We start from the raw sequence: 20,171 nt of genomic DNA, 5'->3' as shown, positions 1-20,171 counted from the left end.
ATCAGTTGTCAGTAGATGTTACAGAAAATATATTTCGCACTTATTCAGTGCATCGTCAGTTCTGATAAAGGGCAGTTAAAACCTACAAGTAATGTTTTAAACAACATTACAGTGACGCAATAATGTCAAAACATGAGCGTAAAAAATTGAAAAAGCATAAGCGTAAATATTGAAAAAATGCTGAATGAAAACTAAACCAAGCCGGCAGTAAAGTAAATTACGTATCAAATATAAAATATAGACTAGAATTGATGAAAGAGCGATGAGCAAAGCCTGCAAATGTAGCGTTGTGACAAATTACGGCAAAGAAAATAAAGTATATGCGGAACACGGCAGTCAAAGGCAGTGATAAACAAACTAAGTACAGCGATAATTAAATGGAGCGTCTTGGAAAACACAAAATGTAGCGTTGTGGAAAAAAGAGTAGGCAAAGACGGCAGTGAATAATAAGGCAGTAAAATATTAAAAAAATACCAAAAATGTAGTGGAGCGTCAAAAAGTTAAACTTGTGGCAGAATTAATTTTTGGATATTTATTTTGGCATGTATCCTATGTATCCATTTATCTTCACAAGCATCTAGATTATCAATATTGGGTTGTTCAACAAATGTGACATTGTAGCATTGGGAAAGTTGTGGTTCAGTACTTAGATCATGAAATACAGCAAAATGTTTTAATAACGCAGCCCTGTCATTATTAGAAGAAAAATCGAAAGTGTTCCAAGTTGCACGATGGCCTGACCAGCGAACCGAAAATTTATTAACCGTTTGTCCAACATATTGTTCATGGCAAAGTAAACATGTTGCTACATAAATCCCATAATTGCTGCAATTGAGTTCCTGTTTTAACTTAAAAAGTCTTTGCGGAGTGCTCAATGTCGTAATTATGATCTACAAATCAAATTAAAACACGACACCAGATGATGTCAGAGTCTTAACACTGTCAATTCAAAATGAAAAAACTAGCGGTTTTCGATGTTAAATTCCTACCATACGCAATTTGATGTTAAAAAAAATCGTACGACAAGTTTTTTCAAGTTACAACATAGAATTTAGAAAGTCAAAAGCATTTCTTGAATGATCAGTGTGGATTGGAGATGAAACGTCAATGTGGATTGAAGATGAAACATCGGAGAGGATTGGAGATTTTGTGGTCGAACTGCATGTTTCGTACTCTGATGAACAATGACTTGTGCATTTTATGGATTTTTTCTTACAGGAACATCGAGCGCCACAAGTAGACTGACAACTACAATGATGTTGCCCAGGGGTCGGCAATCACCGGTCCACGGACCGCTGCCGGTCCACGAGGAGTTCATAGCCGGTCCGCGAAGAGTTCATATACTTTTACAAATTAAGTGAACGTTCAGAATTATTATAGTGGTCTAAGATTAACTAATAAAAATTCAAATTAATCTTTTTAATCAATACACATGTAGAGGCATCCTTTCTTCATTAAACTTGCTAACCTTTACCACGTGCATTTTCTTGAGCTTGTTGAGACTGGCGAGGCAGCAATGCTGTTATTACGTCATAGTAACTTTTCTCTAGGTGCCATTTTACAACAGTTACTGTGCGATTCATTTTCAAAAAGAGTGACTTAACTTTTACGTTGACCATTCATTTGTGAGTGTGAAATTAGAAGATAGAGTGCAGAAGTTTTTGGGAGTAGCAGTTTGACTATTGATTAAAAGTTCATAAAGTCAAACTATGGTAGGACTAGACTGTAATACCAGCATAACACTTAACAAAGCAGCTGCTACAGAAATTGGGGTCCAACTAATTTAAAGAGCGTCGGAGTAACGGAATATTTAGAATAAAAGCTAATTTATCAGGAAGTTATGGGTAAGCTTAGGGTGAGGACTGAGGATTAGATTTAGGTTTATGGTGAACGTTATGATTAGTGTTAGGTTTCCGTAGACCGTAACATTCCCATAATTCCGACACTTAACGTCGGAAAGGAAAATATCGAAATATCCGATTTTTCGGAATTAGGGTTAGAATTAAGTAAGGGTTGGGGTTAGGGTTTGGTTTTTGGTTGTAGTACGGTGAATTAACCCTCATTCCGACACTCAGTAAATTTGATGGACCTAAGAAATTGTTACTGAAACTTAATTGGTAAAATATTACAGATTTATCCGAGAAAAATGAGTACAAAACAAACATCTATGTTGAGTTTTTTTGGAAATGGCCGTGGGCCAACAGTATTTGAAAAATCTGATGTCGCAAACGAGGGGTCTACATCTACAACCTCAAAAAAAAGGAAGGCTTCTTTCATTCGCCATTAGAAGTCGTCCTATGTAAAGTACGGATTCATTTCAACTTGTGATTCCGAAACACCTTATCCGCTCTGTCTAATTTGTAACAGCAAGTTATCAAACGACGCTATGAAGCCCTCAAAACTAATTTGGCACTTGCACACAAAACATCCCGAACTAAAAGGTAAACCTTTGGACTTTTTTGAAAGAAGAAAAAGTGATCACGAAGCTGAAAAACGATTACTAAGGACAGGTTTATCAACAAAGCCAAATGCACTAAGAGCATCGTACTTGGTGTCTCACCGCATCGCTAAGACTAATAAACCATTTACTATCGGAGAAGAATTGATTTTACCAGCGTGTAGTGATATTTGCCGTGAAGTTTTAGGAGAATCGGCAGCTAAAAAGATAGCGCAGGTTTCGCTTTCTGCGCGCACTGTTGCGAGACGTATTGAGGACATGGCGATAGACATTGAAGCTCAACTGTTAGAGCGGTTGGTGAAGTCACCATGGTTTGCGATTCAGTGTGATGAATCTACTGATATCGAAAACAAAGCTGTGCTGCTAGTTTTTGTTCGATATCTTTATGAAGAGGATGTTCATAAGGACATGTCATGTGCTTTGTATTTGCCAAAAAAAACCACAGCCTCCGAACTGTGGAAGACTCTGAATGAATATTTCATAGGGAAACTAAACTGGTCTTTTTGTGTTGGTCTGTGTACGGATGGGGCTGCAGTAGGGTGCATCATCTGCCCCTCATTTTTTTCTTTGATTTTCTGCAGTGGATTAAAATGTTCCTTTTTATGATTGTTGAAGATGTGCAACTTTTCAGAAGAATTCATTAACATCTAGGGGTACCACAATTGGATTAAATTATGTCATTTTTGTTATTTTGGGGTCATTTCGTGGCTACTGGTACAGTTGTGGAACCGTATGTGGTAGATTTTTATAAAATATTATATGTAGAATCTCTGTGCAATTCTGAGAAAAGTGATACCAATTTTACCAAAATCGGCCCACTACTTTTTGAGATATCGGTGATTGAAAATTGGCCCTTTTCGTGATCGCTCATGCTTAAAATTTAACTGCAAATTTTGTTTGACCTATTAGGCTATTATGAAGGTGTTTCAAATGGTAACTTGAAAATTCCAATGCATATGAGTTATCCAAAGTAAGGAGGTTCTGCAAAGATATATTTTTTGTTTGTTGTTATATCACTACAGGCCACCAAGTGGCTAGTTTCACACATGACTATTTGTGATCATTCATGCATGACGAAACTTTAATCGCTTATAGCAAAAAACACTCTACTTCGATTTTTCTGCAACTTGGCTTAAATGAAAGATAATATCCTTGGCTTTCTAGCTTCCAAATATGAAGTGGGATAATTGAGTAGAAATGAGGTAGTTTTCTGTAGTAAATGTACCATGCATTTTTTAAAGTGAAGAAAGGATAGGTAGAACAGTTTAAACAACTGACTGAGGGGAGACGTTAAAACCAATTCCGTGGCCGGTTACAACGTCTTATACAACAGTTACAACGTTAAATTGGGATTCTCATGAATTAGACAAACACAAACTGAATGGGTTCCGGAAGCTCCTACCAAAACGCACCATTTTGGCCTTAATGTGCAAAATTTTGACAAACCAATCTTCATATCTGGTTTTCTCTTTTTTAAAACTCCTGATACAACTCATTTAGTGTCACCAAAACCAATCTTCCAAAACCTCAACCACGTCGACAAAGGGCTTTCCCTCAAAGATTATTGATTCTGTGTTAAAGTTCTATGAAGATGATGAATTTAGTAGGTTACTTCCAAGTCAAAAGGATAAAGTGTCTGTGGGCAAAAAATGCTATCAACAAAACAGATTGGTTTTGGTGACACTAAATGAATTATTGTATCAGGAGTTTAAAAGAGACAATCAGATATGAAGTTTGGTTTGTCAAAATTTTGCACATTAAGGCCAAAGTCGTGCGTTTTGGCAGGAGCTTCCAGAACCCATTCAGTTTGTGTGTGTCTAATTCATGATAATTCCAAGTTACTGATAGAGGCGGGAAATTTGGCAGAATCTTACAGACTTGCTTTCTTTAATGGTATGTGATATTTCCTCAAGAGAATGCATGTTTTGCAAGTGCGACCAATGTCCATCTTCAGAAGTTTTGAGAAGCCACCTTAACTCGCTGTTTGAGGATCATGATGAAGACATCACTTTTAAACAGTGGACAACAGTTGATAGAGCAGAAATTGTTACGATGATCACAAGTGTTTCAGATTTCATAGAAACCTTGATTGAGAAGCTGGTCTAACTTCTTCCACATAGTTATGTGTCCAAAGCACAATCAAATTGTTACAAGCCCAGAAAAAAATTTTGCAAGAAGGTGATGTTTTGATTGCAATGGACTTTTCAGAGAATTATTCCTTTCATGTGCAAAATGAAATCCAGGGCTTTCACTGGACACATGCCCAAGCAACTGTGCATCCAGTATTTTGCTATCACAAAAATACCGACTCCGACATGGTTGAACACTTATCCCTTTGCATTCTATCAGACATACTGGTTCATGACGTGCAAAAGGTGTATTACATACAAATTGCAAAGTTTAAACGTCTTGTCAAATTTATCTTGTCGTGCAATGGCTGGTGCTGGTTTTTAGCACCGTGCCAAGTCAACGCACCAACAAACGACTTGCGCTTTATTGCAGTCTTACACCAATACAAAGAAGAAGACAAGCTGGTAGCAGAGGTAGCGCTCAAATATTTCATGCTACACACATGGTACTTGTCTGGAGAACTTTCTCCCTTAGCCCTTTTCAGCACCAAGACACTGCCAGCTAAGAAAGCAGCAATGGCAAGAGCAATACTGAAGAAAATGAAAGTTTCAGACAGCCATTAAAAAGATTTGTAGAAGGTTTTGGAAAACTAAGGTTGATTTCAATGTTGTCAGCCACCAAGTTGGCTGATCTAATCAATGAAGATGCCTGGTTCCTTTTTGCAGCACTAAAACTTGGCCATTGTACAAGTTTCATGGACGAAGATGTTCTTCAGTGAGACAGCTGTCCTTCATATGCAGCTTGCTGCACAGTTGTAAGGCAGCTGAGAGTAGTGAATGATGCAGCTGAACGGGGCGTCAAGCTTGGATGCAACTATGTTTCATCGGCAGAGTCTGAACAAAGATTCCCAACTGTTCTGCAGACTGTTGAAGGCAGCTATCGGCAGCGTCCGAATTTACGGAAGAAGGAAATGAACAACAATGTTCAATGGATACTGCATATTTTGTTGAGCAGGCAACTGTGCCTTTTCTAACTGAGTTATTTCAATTCGGAAAATACAGAATTTTGCAAATTCGGCAAAACAATGTGCATTTGTTGGTGTTTTGTGACCAAAACAGTGAATGTTAAAGTTTAGATAAAGTTCAGCGAATATTTTTTTGCAATATAATGATCAAAAGGTGTGCAGTTAAGAGAGAAAAACCCTAAAATGAATGATTTAACGCTTTTGGACTAACGGTACATATGTATACCACAGACATGCCATCTGAAACAAGGCTTTTCACATTTTTCGCTCGACGTCTATATGTCAAAAATTCATTCGCGATGTGGTACCCCTAGATCCAAATCATTTCGCATAAAACTTCACAGGTGTGTTTACTTTGACAAAAGGAACACTTTTGACAACTGCAGAACAAAACTTAAACGAAAAAGGGCAGATGATGCACCCTAGGCTGCAGCCATGATTGGTCGTCTGTCTGGTTTGACTGCTCGAATTAAGGAGGTCGCACCAGAGTGCGAGGCCACTCATTGTTTCATTCACAGAGAAATGCTGGCTAGCCGAAATATATCATCCGAGCTTCATAGTGTATTCAATGATGTAGTAAAAATGATCAACCTTATAAAAGCGCATGCACGGAACACTCGGCTGTTTGAGCAGATATGTGAAGACATGGATGCCGAGCACAAATGCCTTCTGTTGTACACAGAAGTAAGGTGGCTCACCAGAGGAAAATCACTGAACAGAGTTTTTGAACTAAGTGAGCCACTGCAAAGGTTTCTTTTGGAGAAAAATTCAGATCTTGCTAGCAAATTTATTGATGAAAAATGGGTTCTCAAACTTGCCTACTTGTGTGACATATTCAATCTGCTCAATGAACTAAATCTTTCACTTCAGGGCAAAATGACAACTGTATTCAAGTTGGCAGATAAAGTGGCTGCGTTTACAGAAAAACTAAAATTGTGGGAGCAGCGCGTAAACAAAGGGGTTTTTGACATGTTTCAAACATTAGCAGAGACTTTGAAAGACAGTGAGCCTGAGCAAGAGTTCTCCGAACTTGTGAGCACACACTTGCGTACTCTTTTAATAGAATTCAAGCGCTATTTTCCAAGCGCTAAAGACCCTCGAAATGCAAAGGATTGGATTCGTAATCCATTTATTTTCAAACCTGGTGAATCGAGCTTACCTGTTCGACAACAGGACCAGCTCCTGGATATTGCTAATGACGGTAGCTTGAAAGTTATTTTTCATACAACGACTCTACCAACGTTTTGGATGAAAGTCTTGCCGGAATACCCTGACCTTGCCATAAAAGCATTTAAAAACCTTGCTGCCATTTCCGACATCCTATTTATGCGAGTCTGGATTTTCTGTAATGGCAGCAACAAAGACGAAACCGCGAAACAGATTGGACGTGAGAGAAACATTGCGGGTGTCGTTGAGTTCTATATTTCCTAGGTGGGATCGTCTCGTTGAGGCAAAACAAGCCCAAGGCCCACATTAAATAATGACCTTACAGTATATGAGCTGCAATAAATTTTCATTGTTGAACATTAGATTTTTTTAAAGACCGGTCCGCGAAAAAATTTCATTTTGAAACCGGTCCGCAGAGCAAAAAAGGTTGCCAACCCCTGAGTAGCCTATCATTTCGTGAATCGATGATGCAGATTGAGTTGAGGTCCAAAACGGAACAAGCTGATTTGCATCATTATGTTTCCAACAGGGATATCTAGAACAACGGGATTGCTGACTTTGCAAATTTCGATAAAGCGATGGACATTAGAAGGGTCAGCGCTGTTAACGCCCCAAAATAAAAAAGGCGAAAGCGCGTGTCAATTACGCTGTTGAGAAGTCGCCTTTTCTAGATATCCCTGCTGTGAAGCAAGTCTCGTGACTGTATGACAAAAAATGAAATCCAGTCGTTTGCTTTGCAGCTGAGAAAACTAGAGAATCTAACGATGTAGGATAGTGTGATAGTTTCAGCGTTTTAGTACCAGTACACTGGCAGTTAAGATTCAATTGGCTAGTTATATAGAACATAGTCAGTTAAGTTTAGTATTGTTACAGACTTCGAAGAATATCGTCAGTATCGGTAGTTGGCGTTACTTTAAATGTACATTTTGTACTTTACACGATTGCTGGACTACTGTCAGTATGTTGATACATTTTAGTACGGCATCGGTTTTGGTAGGTCACAGTTTGAATTTAATAAAGAAGAGACAAGCTTGGAGTCAACATTTTAAACTGTAAAAAAGCGTTGTTAAAAGAGGTGTAAGATTTTAACGCTTAAATCTAAAATAGCTACAACAACTGCATGGGACTATTAGGCTATAGGTTCTCGTACGTCGTACCTAGGCCTACTAGTCTGTAAATATTGTCGGATTTTATAATTTAAGAATGCTAAAAGTTTCTATAATCTGTCACAGTGTAAGTTGATTTTAAGTTAATTAAGGTAGGTCTACCCTGAAAAAAACTAAAAAAATGTTTTTTTATTTTTACATTTTTGAAAACTCTGAGATAGCTAGTTTAAGATTTGCGAAATTTTAAACTGGTAGGTGGAAGGTTTGGGGCTAAAATAGGGTCTTGAAAGTGGGCACTCCTAGGCATCTTCCCTAGCAACGCCCATAGCAACAACTAATGGCTGGCCTTGTCTATAACTTAAGATCATCATTTTAAAGCAAACTTTTGCTGTTAGTCATCCAAGACTATTGAGTATTGAACACAGCTTTAGTTTTCATATTTAATTGATTATTGCATCACTTTTGGGCAAGTTTTAGTCATCAAAAATAGGAAATAAAAAAACATGAAAAGAAGTAAGAAAATTCAATTTCGTGGTATTGCTAAACAAAGAAAGTTGGATAAGGTTGGTTGTAAGTCTAACAATGGTGGTAGACTTGATGAACTGTTACTGTAACACAAGTGTAACCACAGCCTACTAAAACACGGCCAAATATGTTGCTATTTGGGAAAAATTTTAAGAGTCTGAATTGTTATAATCATAGCCATGATAAACCTGTCATTTTTCCACTTACAAAAGTATGTAAAACAAGCAACATTTGCATCTAGACATATTTTTGGCTTGTTTTGCCAGAGATTAGATATGTATGTTAAGCACAATTTTTGCAATAATAATGTAAAATATGTAGCACTTTCCAACTGCGTCCTGGCGGTAGTCTCATCATACAGTCGTTAGATTTTTTTTATAAAGCAGGATCTTTCACCAATAGCCATATTTTACTTGTAAAACTAAACTTGGCAAAAAAAAACGAATTAAAATTTAAATTGACACATCAAATGAACACTGAACAGCTTACAACATAGAATCCACAAAAAATCCTTGATATTTTAAATGGAACATGCAATTACATCAAACGATACTACCTCCAGGGTGCAGTTGAAAAGTCTTACATATTACATTATTATTGTGTAAACTGTGCTCAACGTACATACCTAATCTCCGGCTACACAAGCCAAACATATGTCTAGGCGCAAATATTGCTTATTTTACTTACTTCTGGTAATGGGAAGATGACAGGTTTATCATAGCTATGATTGTAACAATTCAGACTCTTAAAAATTTCCTCAAATAGCAACATACGAGGTCCGGCTAAAAAGAAACGAGACTGGTGAATTTTAAAGTTTATTAAAACCCATAGCAAGTGAAGTTCACTTTGAATACGAAGTACAACTCTAATGTGACCTCTAACGGTCACCTTCAAAATATTCGCCATCGGCTTCCTCGCACTTTGTCATTCTTCTTGACCATGACCTGAAGCATTCTTCAAATTCCCTTTTTTCTATGGATTTGATGTGTGCCATCACGTTAGTTTTGATATCATCAACCCCTTCAAAGCGTGTTCCCTTGATTATCCCCTTCAATTTTGGAAACAGAAAAACATCACAAGGAGCAAGGGCTGGAGAGTAAGGTGGATGGTGCAATGTGGTGATTTGCTTGAAGACCAAAATTGCTTCACCATGAGAGATGTGTCACGAGCAGGTGCATTGTCATGGTGCAAAATCCAGGTTTTGCTTGCCCACAAGGCTCTTCGCTTCAAACGAATTTTATTGATAAGGCGAGTTAGCATTTCTTTATAAAAGTGCTGATTAACCATTTGTCCTTGTGGTACAAACACATAGTGGACTAAGCGTTTGGACTACGTGTTAAGGCCTTCCTGATTTGGGATCATCATCCACATCCTCCCTTCCCTCCACAAATCGCTTGTGCCATTCAAACACTCTTGCTCTCGACATGCAAGAATCACCATAAGCCTCACGCAGCATCTTCAAAGTCTCTGTTGCTGTTTTTCCTAGTGTAACACAAAATTTGATGTTGATTCTTTGTTCAGTTGTCATTTTGCAAAATTGAAAACAAAATCACTTTATTCAATAAAAAAGTTTAATGGAAATTGTTAACAGATACTTTACTACCTTCACTTAACTATCCCTAAAAACAAACACAACAATGTCATTGTGACAACACATCTGTCAAACACTCAACAGATGTTATGAAACTCTGTGAAAGCATTGATTCGAGTGAGACTTTTGTATTACGCAGTCTGTGGTGTCAGTCTCGTTTCTTTTTAGCCACACCTCGTATTTGGCAGTGTTCTAGTAGGTCGTGGTGTAACCTTTCCTGTAACACCAGAAAACCATCCAATAACAGAAGATCAAAGCCCTTTCTGCCAACCTTCTACTTCAGCAAAAAAAAAATAGGAAAACAAGACAGCGGCAAAATCTCTGCATATTCAGAAATCTGCCAAATACTCGACAAGTTTTGACTTGACAAATCAAGAAAAAGAAGCTTTGACATATCCAAGGCCAGAAGAAAAACATTAAAAGCACTTAAGAAAAAACTACAAATCCAAGCAGAGGCAAAAAAAGGGTCTACTTATGATAAAGGAGGCTTTAAGGTGTTGAAAATGTTTATTGTTGTTTTTCGTAAAATGTGATTTTTGACCAAGTACCAAATTTTAATCCCAAATATCTCTTTCATTTATTTGCCAATCGCATTCAAATTTTTAAAACTATCAGACAGAGTAAACATGCAAAGCCTCTGGTCAAAGAATTTTGGAAATTTTGTCCATGATGCTGTCGGCACCCATTTGTTTCATGTCCGAAGATCAAAAATTTTTGAAAAAATGCAACAATTCGAATAAATTTTTATTTTCTCAAAATATCTTCATTTCCTTCCATAGAGCTTAAGTCTTGATACTTATAAACATTCTGTTAAAATTCGATTCAAATCCAGTCAGTGGTATTAAAAATATTTGTGTTTAATATTTGTGTATTTTTCACCACTTGGTGGCGGTTTGGGGAAAAACGGCCACATTTTCTGCATTTTCTGAGTAAATTGCGGGCCCACTAAATTGCGGGCCTTGTGCGATCGCACGGCTTGCACACCCCAAAGACCGGCACTGCCAGTTGAGAGGAAGACGAGTATTACTTGTGACAGCCACGTAACATCCAGACCCTCGCCTGTTTCTTGCAGAAGATAAGCCTCAAATAGCTACCGCCACCACAGAACATGCCAGCAGTGTGATGTCAGGCGATTATGAAGTAGTGAAAGAATCTGCCTCGAAAACCGATCACTACGTCCTTGATGGAGGGTTCTTGTTGCATCGAGTGCCATGGAAAGCTGGAGACAGTTATGGGTCTATTGCACAGTCGTATGCAGATTTCACCATTCGTCATTATCGCTTAGCAACGGTGGTGTTTGATGGATATATGGCTGTCCGTCTATCAAAGACAATACCCATCAAAGACGCGGCATAAACGTCCACCCGGTTGTTCACTTTACTGTAGACACCGAGTTCATTGGAAAGAAGGAGCAGTTCTTGTCTCGAGCTTCCAACAAAGAAAGATTAATTTCTCTAATTTCTGCTCAACTGAGGAATAGAAGCTGCAATGTGATCAACGCACCAGGTGATGCAGATGTGGACATCGTCAAGACGGCAGATGGACTGCTCTCATCGACATAGCACGACTTTAATTGGTGAAGACACAGACCTTTTAATATTGTTACTATACACTATGCTGACCAGGGCCGGATTTAGCCCAAGTGCTGCCCTAGGCAGATGAGAAAAGTGCCGCCCCCCAAAAAAATTTTCGATGGTGATTTTCGATTTTTCGATACAACACAGGCACTGGTTCTCATTTGTCCTCAATGCCGCCATTTTTATAAAACTTCATGAAACTAAAGTTTTTCGTATAGGCCTACTAGTCTTACTTTTTGGCTTGTTTACATACTTTAAGCATCAAGGCAAGTACACAAAATAGCCTGCAACTTTTCCATCAACCTAAACATTGACTAAAAACATTTTTTCTAAGCTCCTTCAAATTTACTAACAGTGAAACAAACCGAACTAAGATTAATAAAAATTGCACAGACAAAGCCTAGTCCTCCATACTAAGCGAAACAGATAACTAAAAGAAGCGCTAAGCAGCACATATTGTTAAAAACCAATCAAGCGTGAAGTACTCTAGGGGCGTTGACTTGCCATACATGACTTGCCGCAGTGTTTATAAATGTGTGTGATGTGATAACATATTTATTAATTGCTATATATCTGATTATATCTGTTGTGAATTAGTATATTCACGTACAGTATTATCAATGTAATATATTCGTATATTTTGCCGCCCCCAATAACTTGCCGCCCTAGGCACTGCCTCCTCTGCCTACTAGTAAATTCGGCCCTGATGCTGACACTGACCCAGACATTAAAGACCTTTATTTCCGCTCCGACAAAGCTTACGCAAACAAGATGCACGACATCAACAAACTTAAACCAATCATCGAACCAGACATATGCTCACAGCTCCTCTTCATTCATGCATTCACAGGTTGTGATTCAACGTCAAGGATATTTGGTATCGGGAAGACGCTTTCAAGAAACTAGTGAAAGGTCAACCAATAATCAAAGAATGTGCAAATTGCTTTATTCTCCCAAATCAGACAGACCCCATCATTAAGGATCTTGGAAACAAAGCTATTACCGTTATGTTTGGCAGCGATGGCAGTAGTAACCTAGAAACACAGCGCAACAATACATTGGTCAAGAAAATTAAAACAGCCAAGTCCTTTGTTCACCCTGAACGTTTGCCACCTACATCATCCTTTACCAAATTCCACTGCCTCAGAATTTACTACCAGTTTATGGTCAGGATGGGTAGGCTACTGACAATGGTATGGATGCTCTAGACTGGGGATGGAAAGTAGACAATAATCAGATGGTTCTGATCATGACGGACATGAAAGCTGCCCCGGACAACCTACTAAAAATGATACACTCCAATTGCGAATCATGTCCACCTCACTGCAGTTGCCGGAGATATGTGCTACCATACCATGCTGGATGTGGACCATGACAAACTGGTTCACTGTCCATAGGCTACAGCAATCAAATAATTACAGACGATGACATCGAGAGTGACAGCGACGAGCATTGGCAGGGGCTCTATCCACTTTTAGAATTCGGGGGGGGGGGAGGTGATTTTCGGATAGTGGGCTAAAATCGTCTTAGTCTTTCCAACTACTCCAATTAGTGGGGGGGTGATCACCCCCCCTTGGATAGAGCCCATGAGCATTAGTAATACTTGATTCATTTGCTTTCTTTACGCTGATTATGTCAAGAGTCTACATGACCACATCGTATAAACTCTTTATGCCTGCTCAGTTTACCCAAATATACATAGAAATTTACCGGGTTTTTTAATAAACAATACATTGCTATTGTACATTTTTAATTGTTTTGGCAGCCATCTTGGATTGCCATATTGAATTTATAGACTATCAGATAATTTAACAATTCTGAGAATGGTCTCATTGACTTTACAGGGTATAAAAACCTAAATATAGACACCAAAACTACATGTTTTGGTCATACGATGATCGAGTTATGGTCAATTTACTGTCATTTTAATGGTTTGGCGGCCATCTTGGATTTCTATATTGAATTTATGAGCTATCAGATAATTTAATAATTCTGAAAATAGTCTCATTGACTTTACAAGGTATAAAAACCTAGATATAAACACCAAAACTACATGTTTTGGTCATATGATGACCGAGTTATGGTCAATTTACTATGTTATTTCAATGGTTTGGCGGCCATCTTGGATTGCCATATTGAATTTATAGACTATCAGATAATTTAACAATTCTAAAAATAGTCTCATTGACTTTACAGGGTATAAAAACCTAGATATAGACACCAAAACTACATGTTTTGGTCATGTGATGACCGAGTTATGGTCAACTTACTGTTATTTCAATGGTTTGGCGGCCATCTTGAAAATAATCACTTTCCGGAAGTTGGATTCCTTAAGATTTTGAATATGTTAGTACTGACACCCAATCCTAATCAAATCATTTGAAAAACTTTTTGTTGCAATTTTTTTTGGGTCAAACCATATATGCCCCTAGCTATAGTTATTGCCTACCTACTATACTAACTTATAATAAAAACATCTGGAAAAAAATCACATATCAAAATTATGATGTCATTCATGATGCAATGCTGACGTCATATTTGAAGGGGTAATTATTTTAGCATTGGTAACTTATTGTAACCAAAAAAGTAACACCAACAACAAACAAGCGATTACAATAAGAAAAAAACAAGCAAAAAATTAATACATGACGTCACAATGACGTCATTAATAACATAATTTTGTGTGATTTTTATCTCGTGTATTTTGTAGTGGCAGTCAGTCCAAATATAAAAAAATAACGTCTCTAATTGCATAAAAATGCCGTGAAAAGAGCTCAAAACTGATTTGGGGGTAATCACGTGACCCAAAAAGTTGCGGCACCCACAAAAATTGAAGTTAGATTCATCAACTACAAAAAAACAACGTGTAACACGTTTAGCCTAAAGATGCTCATTTTTGCCTCTAAGGGCCTGCACTATTAAGGAAAAGCATTTTTTTTGTGATTATCCAAAGAGCTGGGGGCTTCGCCCCCAGACCCCCAACGCTTTGCCGTCTTCTCTGATTTGCGATCCACACAGCTACATTACAAAGAAACACAATATATTTTTCCTTTTTTATTTCTTTGTTTGTGCCAAGACAAAAATCCAAGTCGTGTTACATAGCCTACTGCCTGAAAAGTGTTTCGGTGCTCGTTTAATTTTCGTGGTTGCATGTGAAATATTCACCGGACCGCAGAAATATTCAACTTCTCAAAATGAACCTTTGCTAACATTAATTGAGTAGCCCTGGGTTATAGGAAGTGCAGTGACGTTCGGTGGCTTAAACCATTGGGAAAGCAACTTGGAAATATGTTGCAGCAAGGTAGTAGGCACGAGGGGCGTAACCGTCGGGCGAAGCCCGAAGGCGTGTTGCCGAAGGCAACACTTCCAGCGAGGGGTCTGGGGCGCCTCCCCCAGAAAATTTTGAAAAACACTTCCAATTTGGTGCGCTCTGAGAGCATTTCCAAAACAAAATCTTCGGACTTTCCCAGTCCGAGGATAAAGATTCAATCAATCAATCAAACTGGGACTAGTCTAGAATGTTGGCTGCTTTTTTAGACTGAGCACAAAAACTTATTGTCAATGTCATCTGTAAGCATTTACGACATGCATTGGACTGGTGCACTAGTAAAGAGCAAATAATTAGCCTATAAATTAAGTTAGTCCATTCTTGAAGAACACAAGTATGTTTGCTCTGAACTTGTGATGTCAGTCTATTGACCCACAGAATTTAAAAAAACACTTGTGCTGTTTCAGTACTGGTTGGTTAATGTACCCTTTGGAATTGCATGTCTTATTGTAGAATCTATGTCTTTTTTGGTAAGAGAACCAGCTTTATTCCTTTCGCCTGAAACCAAAAGCAGCCGCTATGAGATACGCATTGACGTCACTGGGAAAGCAACTTTAACCAGAACACCAGATAACACATCTGATTGGCTAAGCAGCTGGTGTCGTTTTGCAAAACGATTGAGGATTGGATAAAACGAAGGCGTTTTTCAATGTAGGGTAAGCAATTTTGAAAGTTGATTTCCCTGGAGCTTCAGTGATGGTTTCTGACAAAAGCGTTTGTGTTAATTGGCATTTATAGGCAAGAAATGCGGTTTGGTGAGGACTTAGACTACTCACAAGCGTTACGAGTAATTCTAGTCACGAACACAGTAATTTTCAAGTTAAAATAGACTTGATAAAAATAATAAGAAGTTAAACCTAGAATTCAGTCATTATATTTTGCATAGTTTTCGCTCAGGTAAGCACTGCTTTCCTTGCTTTCCCTCACCGATCGTCACTGAGGAAGTGCTAGTCCTGCCTAGTGCATCTCAAAATCACTTAAACCTTGTATGCAACGGCTAGACTAGTCAAGACTAAGCTCAACACTAGAAAAGTTTGTCTCCAAACCAACATTGTTAGTTTTTTTTAATTACAGCTTAGGAATAGATCAACTTTTCAACAAAGTTTGAATGATTGTTTCAAAATTTGGGGTAAAAACGTGCTCAGAACGCACAAATTTAATGTGATTTTTCTCGGGGAGCCCCCCAGACCCCGCGAAAAGACGTTCGCCTTCGGCGAACTCGGCGACGGGCTTCGCCCCCGGACCATTGATTGCAGCCCATTTGCTCACAAACAGCACCAGCCGCCACTGATGCAGGTGATATTGTGAGCGTTCTCCTCGAAACATTTCTAATGGAAAGAAAATTAAGTGAACGTATGCTGTCGACCTGCAAATTCATTAAAAAAAGGTCAAATTTCTCAAACTTGGCGTTAAAACTGCCAATATGGCAATTTTATCTGAGCCTCATCTTGCACGGCAGCGTTTGGCTTCCAGTTCATGACGGTATCATAGCGAGGCCTACGGTTTAACTGACACACATTTGACTATAAATAGACATTTGTCGTTTATTTTATGATATCAGCTACTTGTCATAAACAGTTACATATCAAATGATAAGCAACACGAGCAGTTACCAACGCATATGAAGTGTCACAAATATATTAAAGAAACATCTACCGGTCGGTCAGTTCTTTTAAGACAGCCGAGAAACGTAAACTTTCGTTTTTGTACAGTGTTGCCAGACGACGCCAATACAACCGCTTAAAATACCACAATTTTACCAATGCCTTCTCATTGCAAATGGTGTTCGAGTGTCTCAAACGCCGTTCTTGCTTGGTGTCAAGTCCAAGCTTTAACTATCTGTTTTGTCTTTCAGATACCTCAAACCTTCCCCAATTGCAATTTTTTGTCCCCGACGACCTTGAAAGTTCCCAAATTGAGGATATTATTTTTCATCTGGCAACATTGCATGTATACACACGTCTCTGCAAAGATACAAATTGTACCGCCACTTGGTAACCACCGATTAGAATAGTTGCAATTGTAAGTTGTAACGGGTGATGGCCCGAAGAGGAATAAATACATAACTAAACACTAGAGCAGTAACTTTCCGGTACACCAAGATGGACACAGATGTTCATTCGTCTGCATTAATCAATGAATCAAGATAAACAGACAGATTTTGCTGGCTGGGATACTTGGACGGAAAACGCATCACTGATGTCATCAACATGATGTACTTCATACACCCACACGTCATCCCAGTTCACTGCATGAAACCTACTGCACAATCGGAAACTGCGAAGTCAAACGTAAGTCCGCACTTGATCACAAAACACTTTCCGTGCTTTGACTAACCACAAGTAATGCAACACCCGAAAAAATAAATTACGAAAGCACAAGCAAATATATTTCTCAGCGAAAGCTGCGCACATGCATCACAGCTCATTTCAAGTAGGCCGCGCTGGGATGTAATTGCTTTGGAAGTTTTAGAAACACTTCAACAAACTTGCGATCACATCGCGGCCACAATGCATACCAGTGACGTGTGTTCCGATCGTCAACGTTCGATATTATGAGTGAACCTAGTGACTATAGAAAGAATCTGGGAAAAATAGCAGAAAAACAAAATGAAACCTACGAAACCTAAATGAAACCTAAAAGTATTTTTCCTACTGATTTTATAGTTTCCAAATGTTCACTATTTCAAGCGATATAATGTATTGGCTTTGCAGTTGATTAACAACGACACCTGACAGCAAGAAAAGAATTTAGCTCTCACGACAGAATATTAAAAAACTAGAAAATCTAAGGTATGTAATACTTTACAGGCCTCTGAGCTCCTTCATTTTTTCGGTGACCAAACATGGCCTATCAGAGTTTCTTTCCGGCGGCCAAATTCTCGCGCCAGGCAGCCAAAACAAAAAATCCGTTAAAAAATTGTGTTTTGAAAAATCTGTTAATTGATATCGTGTTTTTGCGTTTACTCAGAAGAACAACCCAAACAAGGACCTGAAACATATTTGCAGTTGTATGTAAATGCACTGCTTTCCACGTACGGTAGGTGTACTGTAGAGCTAGTCTTCGAGTTTTAATAGACCGACAGCAACACTCATACTTTGCCTTGTTGGTGAAAAAATATTGTGAATGCAAGTGAAAAGAAAAAAACATCTCGAGTAGCAATGGAATGGAGAAGTGTTGGCTTGCGGAAGTCGGCCTAACATGGCCTACCGGCGCGGTAGCTTCGGGGGCCATTTAACGACTTCGTTGGTCGCCGGGAGCTTAGAGGCCTGCTTTACAAAAAAAGTTCTATCACAAACAGAGTGGCATCGACATAATGGAGCAACATCCTCACGTGTCACAGGCGTCGTAAGATCAGCATCAGTGCAACAACGAACGCGACAACACAATCTTGCGAGTTTAATGAACATGTCACAAGATTACATGTCGTGGGGAAACAAGGAAAATCTACCACGTACCAGGAAGACAAAACAGTTCTACAGTAATCTAACTCTAGGCAACATGGAAACAAAGCAGGTCGTGCACTGAAGCAACTGAAGAGAAGGGTTACGTGGAGTTGACTTTGTTGATTTCCCATTGTTGCGTTTGCTTGGATGGGTCACAGGCCGCCAGGAATACGCTATGCACAAGTTCACCACGTTCCAAACACTTTCCACTGACAAGATTCCTGATGCTGTGATCATCCTGAAAATACTTTGTGTTGTTGATGTCGACATTATCTCAAAACACATTTAGAAACTACCTGCTACGAAACGAGGCCTTCACACAGGTCAGTTGGATGGAAACTGACAACTTTTCAATACAATCACAAAATTAATAATCCACAAGATTGTAGTTTCATCGCAAAGCTATTTTTACCTGATGGTTCAACAATTACATGCATTTCTTCAACCAGGCTACTAATCTGTTTTAAAAAGTGCTAAAATTTGATTGAACCTTTTGAAACTATCCACGCGCAGGTTAATAGCAAAGGCATACCAGAGACCACCCTTTCCTTGTTTTATGGAATTTGTTAATTCTCAAATTTGCTTTGTTTACGTGTTTGCTACAAACAAATATCATGTGAAAAAATTTATACTAAAGATGCCAATACACTGAAGGAGAATCTCAAGTTCCCTTCACATCGGTTCAGTGCGGATTTTCAAAATTCACTAGTGTTGGTCTATTTCAGCACTCAGCAGTTCGATTTAAATGATACACCATATACCACTCCTCAAGTGCTGACTTAATCTGTTGTATGTGAATCATAAACAAACACTTAATTAAAATTGCTGATCAAGGGCATGTCAAGTGATCACCGGAAAGAAGCGTGAAGAAAGCTGATCGTGAGCTACATGTCCAGAGCAATGGAAAATCTCTGTCTTTTTGCCCCGAACCAAAACACCTTGGGGGGTGACATTAGACAGATCGCTCACATACCCCCACTGTTTGGTGTCATTGCGTTAGAAACTGTCATCGCTCGTTGCGCTAAAGCGCCTGGCAGGCCCCAGCGTCCCACACCATCACCATTGGAGAATCTCCCCATTCTTGCTGGCATCCAACCTGCTGAGCTGCACCGCTAAGAAGCCACTCTATCTCTCGGTCGACGACCATTGAAGCTCAACCATCTTCTTCGCTCTAAGGTCTCTGCTCCCCTAAATGAGCACCCCCGTCGACTGACATCAAGACACCCATTCGTGCCAGCCGCTCAACTTCTGATCAAAGAAGCTGATGAACAAGATATCTCTGCGGCTACTTGGGCGGACCATAAATGGAATTCTGAATGGAAGTCAAGTACCGCCAGACTCCATTCATTCATCCCCGACGCCGACACGCGCCCCATCGGCCTGATACTGCAAAGGTTGAAGGTTGAAGCGGGTTGAAGGTTGAAGAGGGTTGAAGAAGGTTGAAGAAGGGTTGAAGGTTGAAGAGGGTTGAAGCGCCACCAGACTCCATTCGTTCATCTCCGACGCCCACACACGCCCCATCGACCGGCCTGACAATACAAAGACAGGTATGGGCGCGCCTCAACCCTCTTCGTACGGGCGTCGGACTCTTCCGCTCAACCATGCACAGGAAACACAATGATTTTGTTATTTACAAAAGTAAACAACATTACTTTTGAGTCATTCTACAAAGGGGTGCGAGGACTGGTGGTGATTTCAAAGTGGTGCCAACAAGGATAAAGGTTAAGAACCACTTCCCAAGCAGTGAACTTATCATTTGAAAACAGAGAAAAAGTGGCTCACCATGTTTGGACAAACTGCAGGAGCACAAACACTCCAACTTTTGATCGCTGGCCAATAAATAAAATTTGTGGGAAAATTGCGCAAAACAAAGATAAAG

At 39.1% G+C, this 20,171-nt stretch overlaps 1 protein-coding gene and 1 pseudogene across 1 annotated transcript in view; one reads left to right on the top strand and one right to left on the bottom strand.

Moving 5' to 3' along the window:
- The first annotated feature begins 5,987 nt into the window (after positions 1-5,987).
- Positions 5,988-6,983, top strand: LOC145782988 (SCAN domain-containing protein 3 pseudogene; annotated as a pseudogene).
- Positions 6,984-16,376: 9,393 nt separating this feature from the next.
- Positions 16,377-20,171, bottom strand: part of LOC145782702 (N-acetylgalactosaminyltransferase 7-like) — a 65,989-nt gene continuing 62,194 nt past the window's right edge. The window contains exon 11 of the mRNA XM_082594454.1: positions 16,377-18,530. Within this exon, the coding sequence (XP_082450580.1) occupies positions 18,393-18,530 (138 nt within the window). The 3' untranslated portion in view covers positions 16,377-18,392. The remainder of the gene's footprint in view (positions 18,531-20,171) is intronic.

The sequence above is a fragment of the Aplidium turbinatum genome, chromosome 14 (assembly GCF_918807975.1).
Source record: "Aplidium turbinatum chromosome 14, kaAplTurb1.1, whole genome shotgun sequence".
NCBI lineage: Eukaryota > Metazoa > Chordata > Ascidiacea > Aplousobranchia > Polyclinidae > Aplidium > Aplidium turbinatum.
This window is presented reverse-complemented; position numbering and strand designations above follow the sequence as displayed.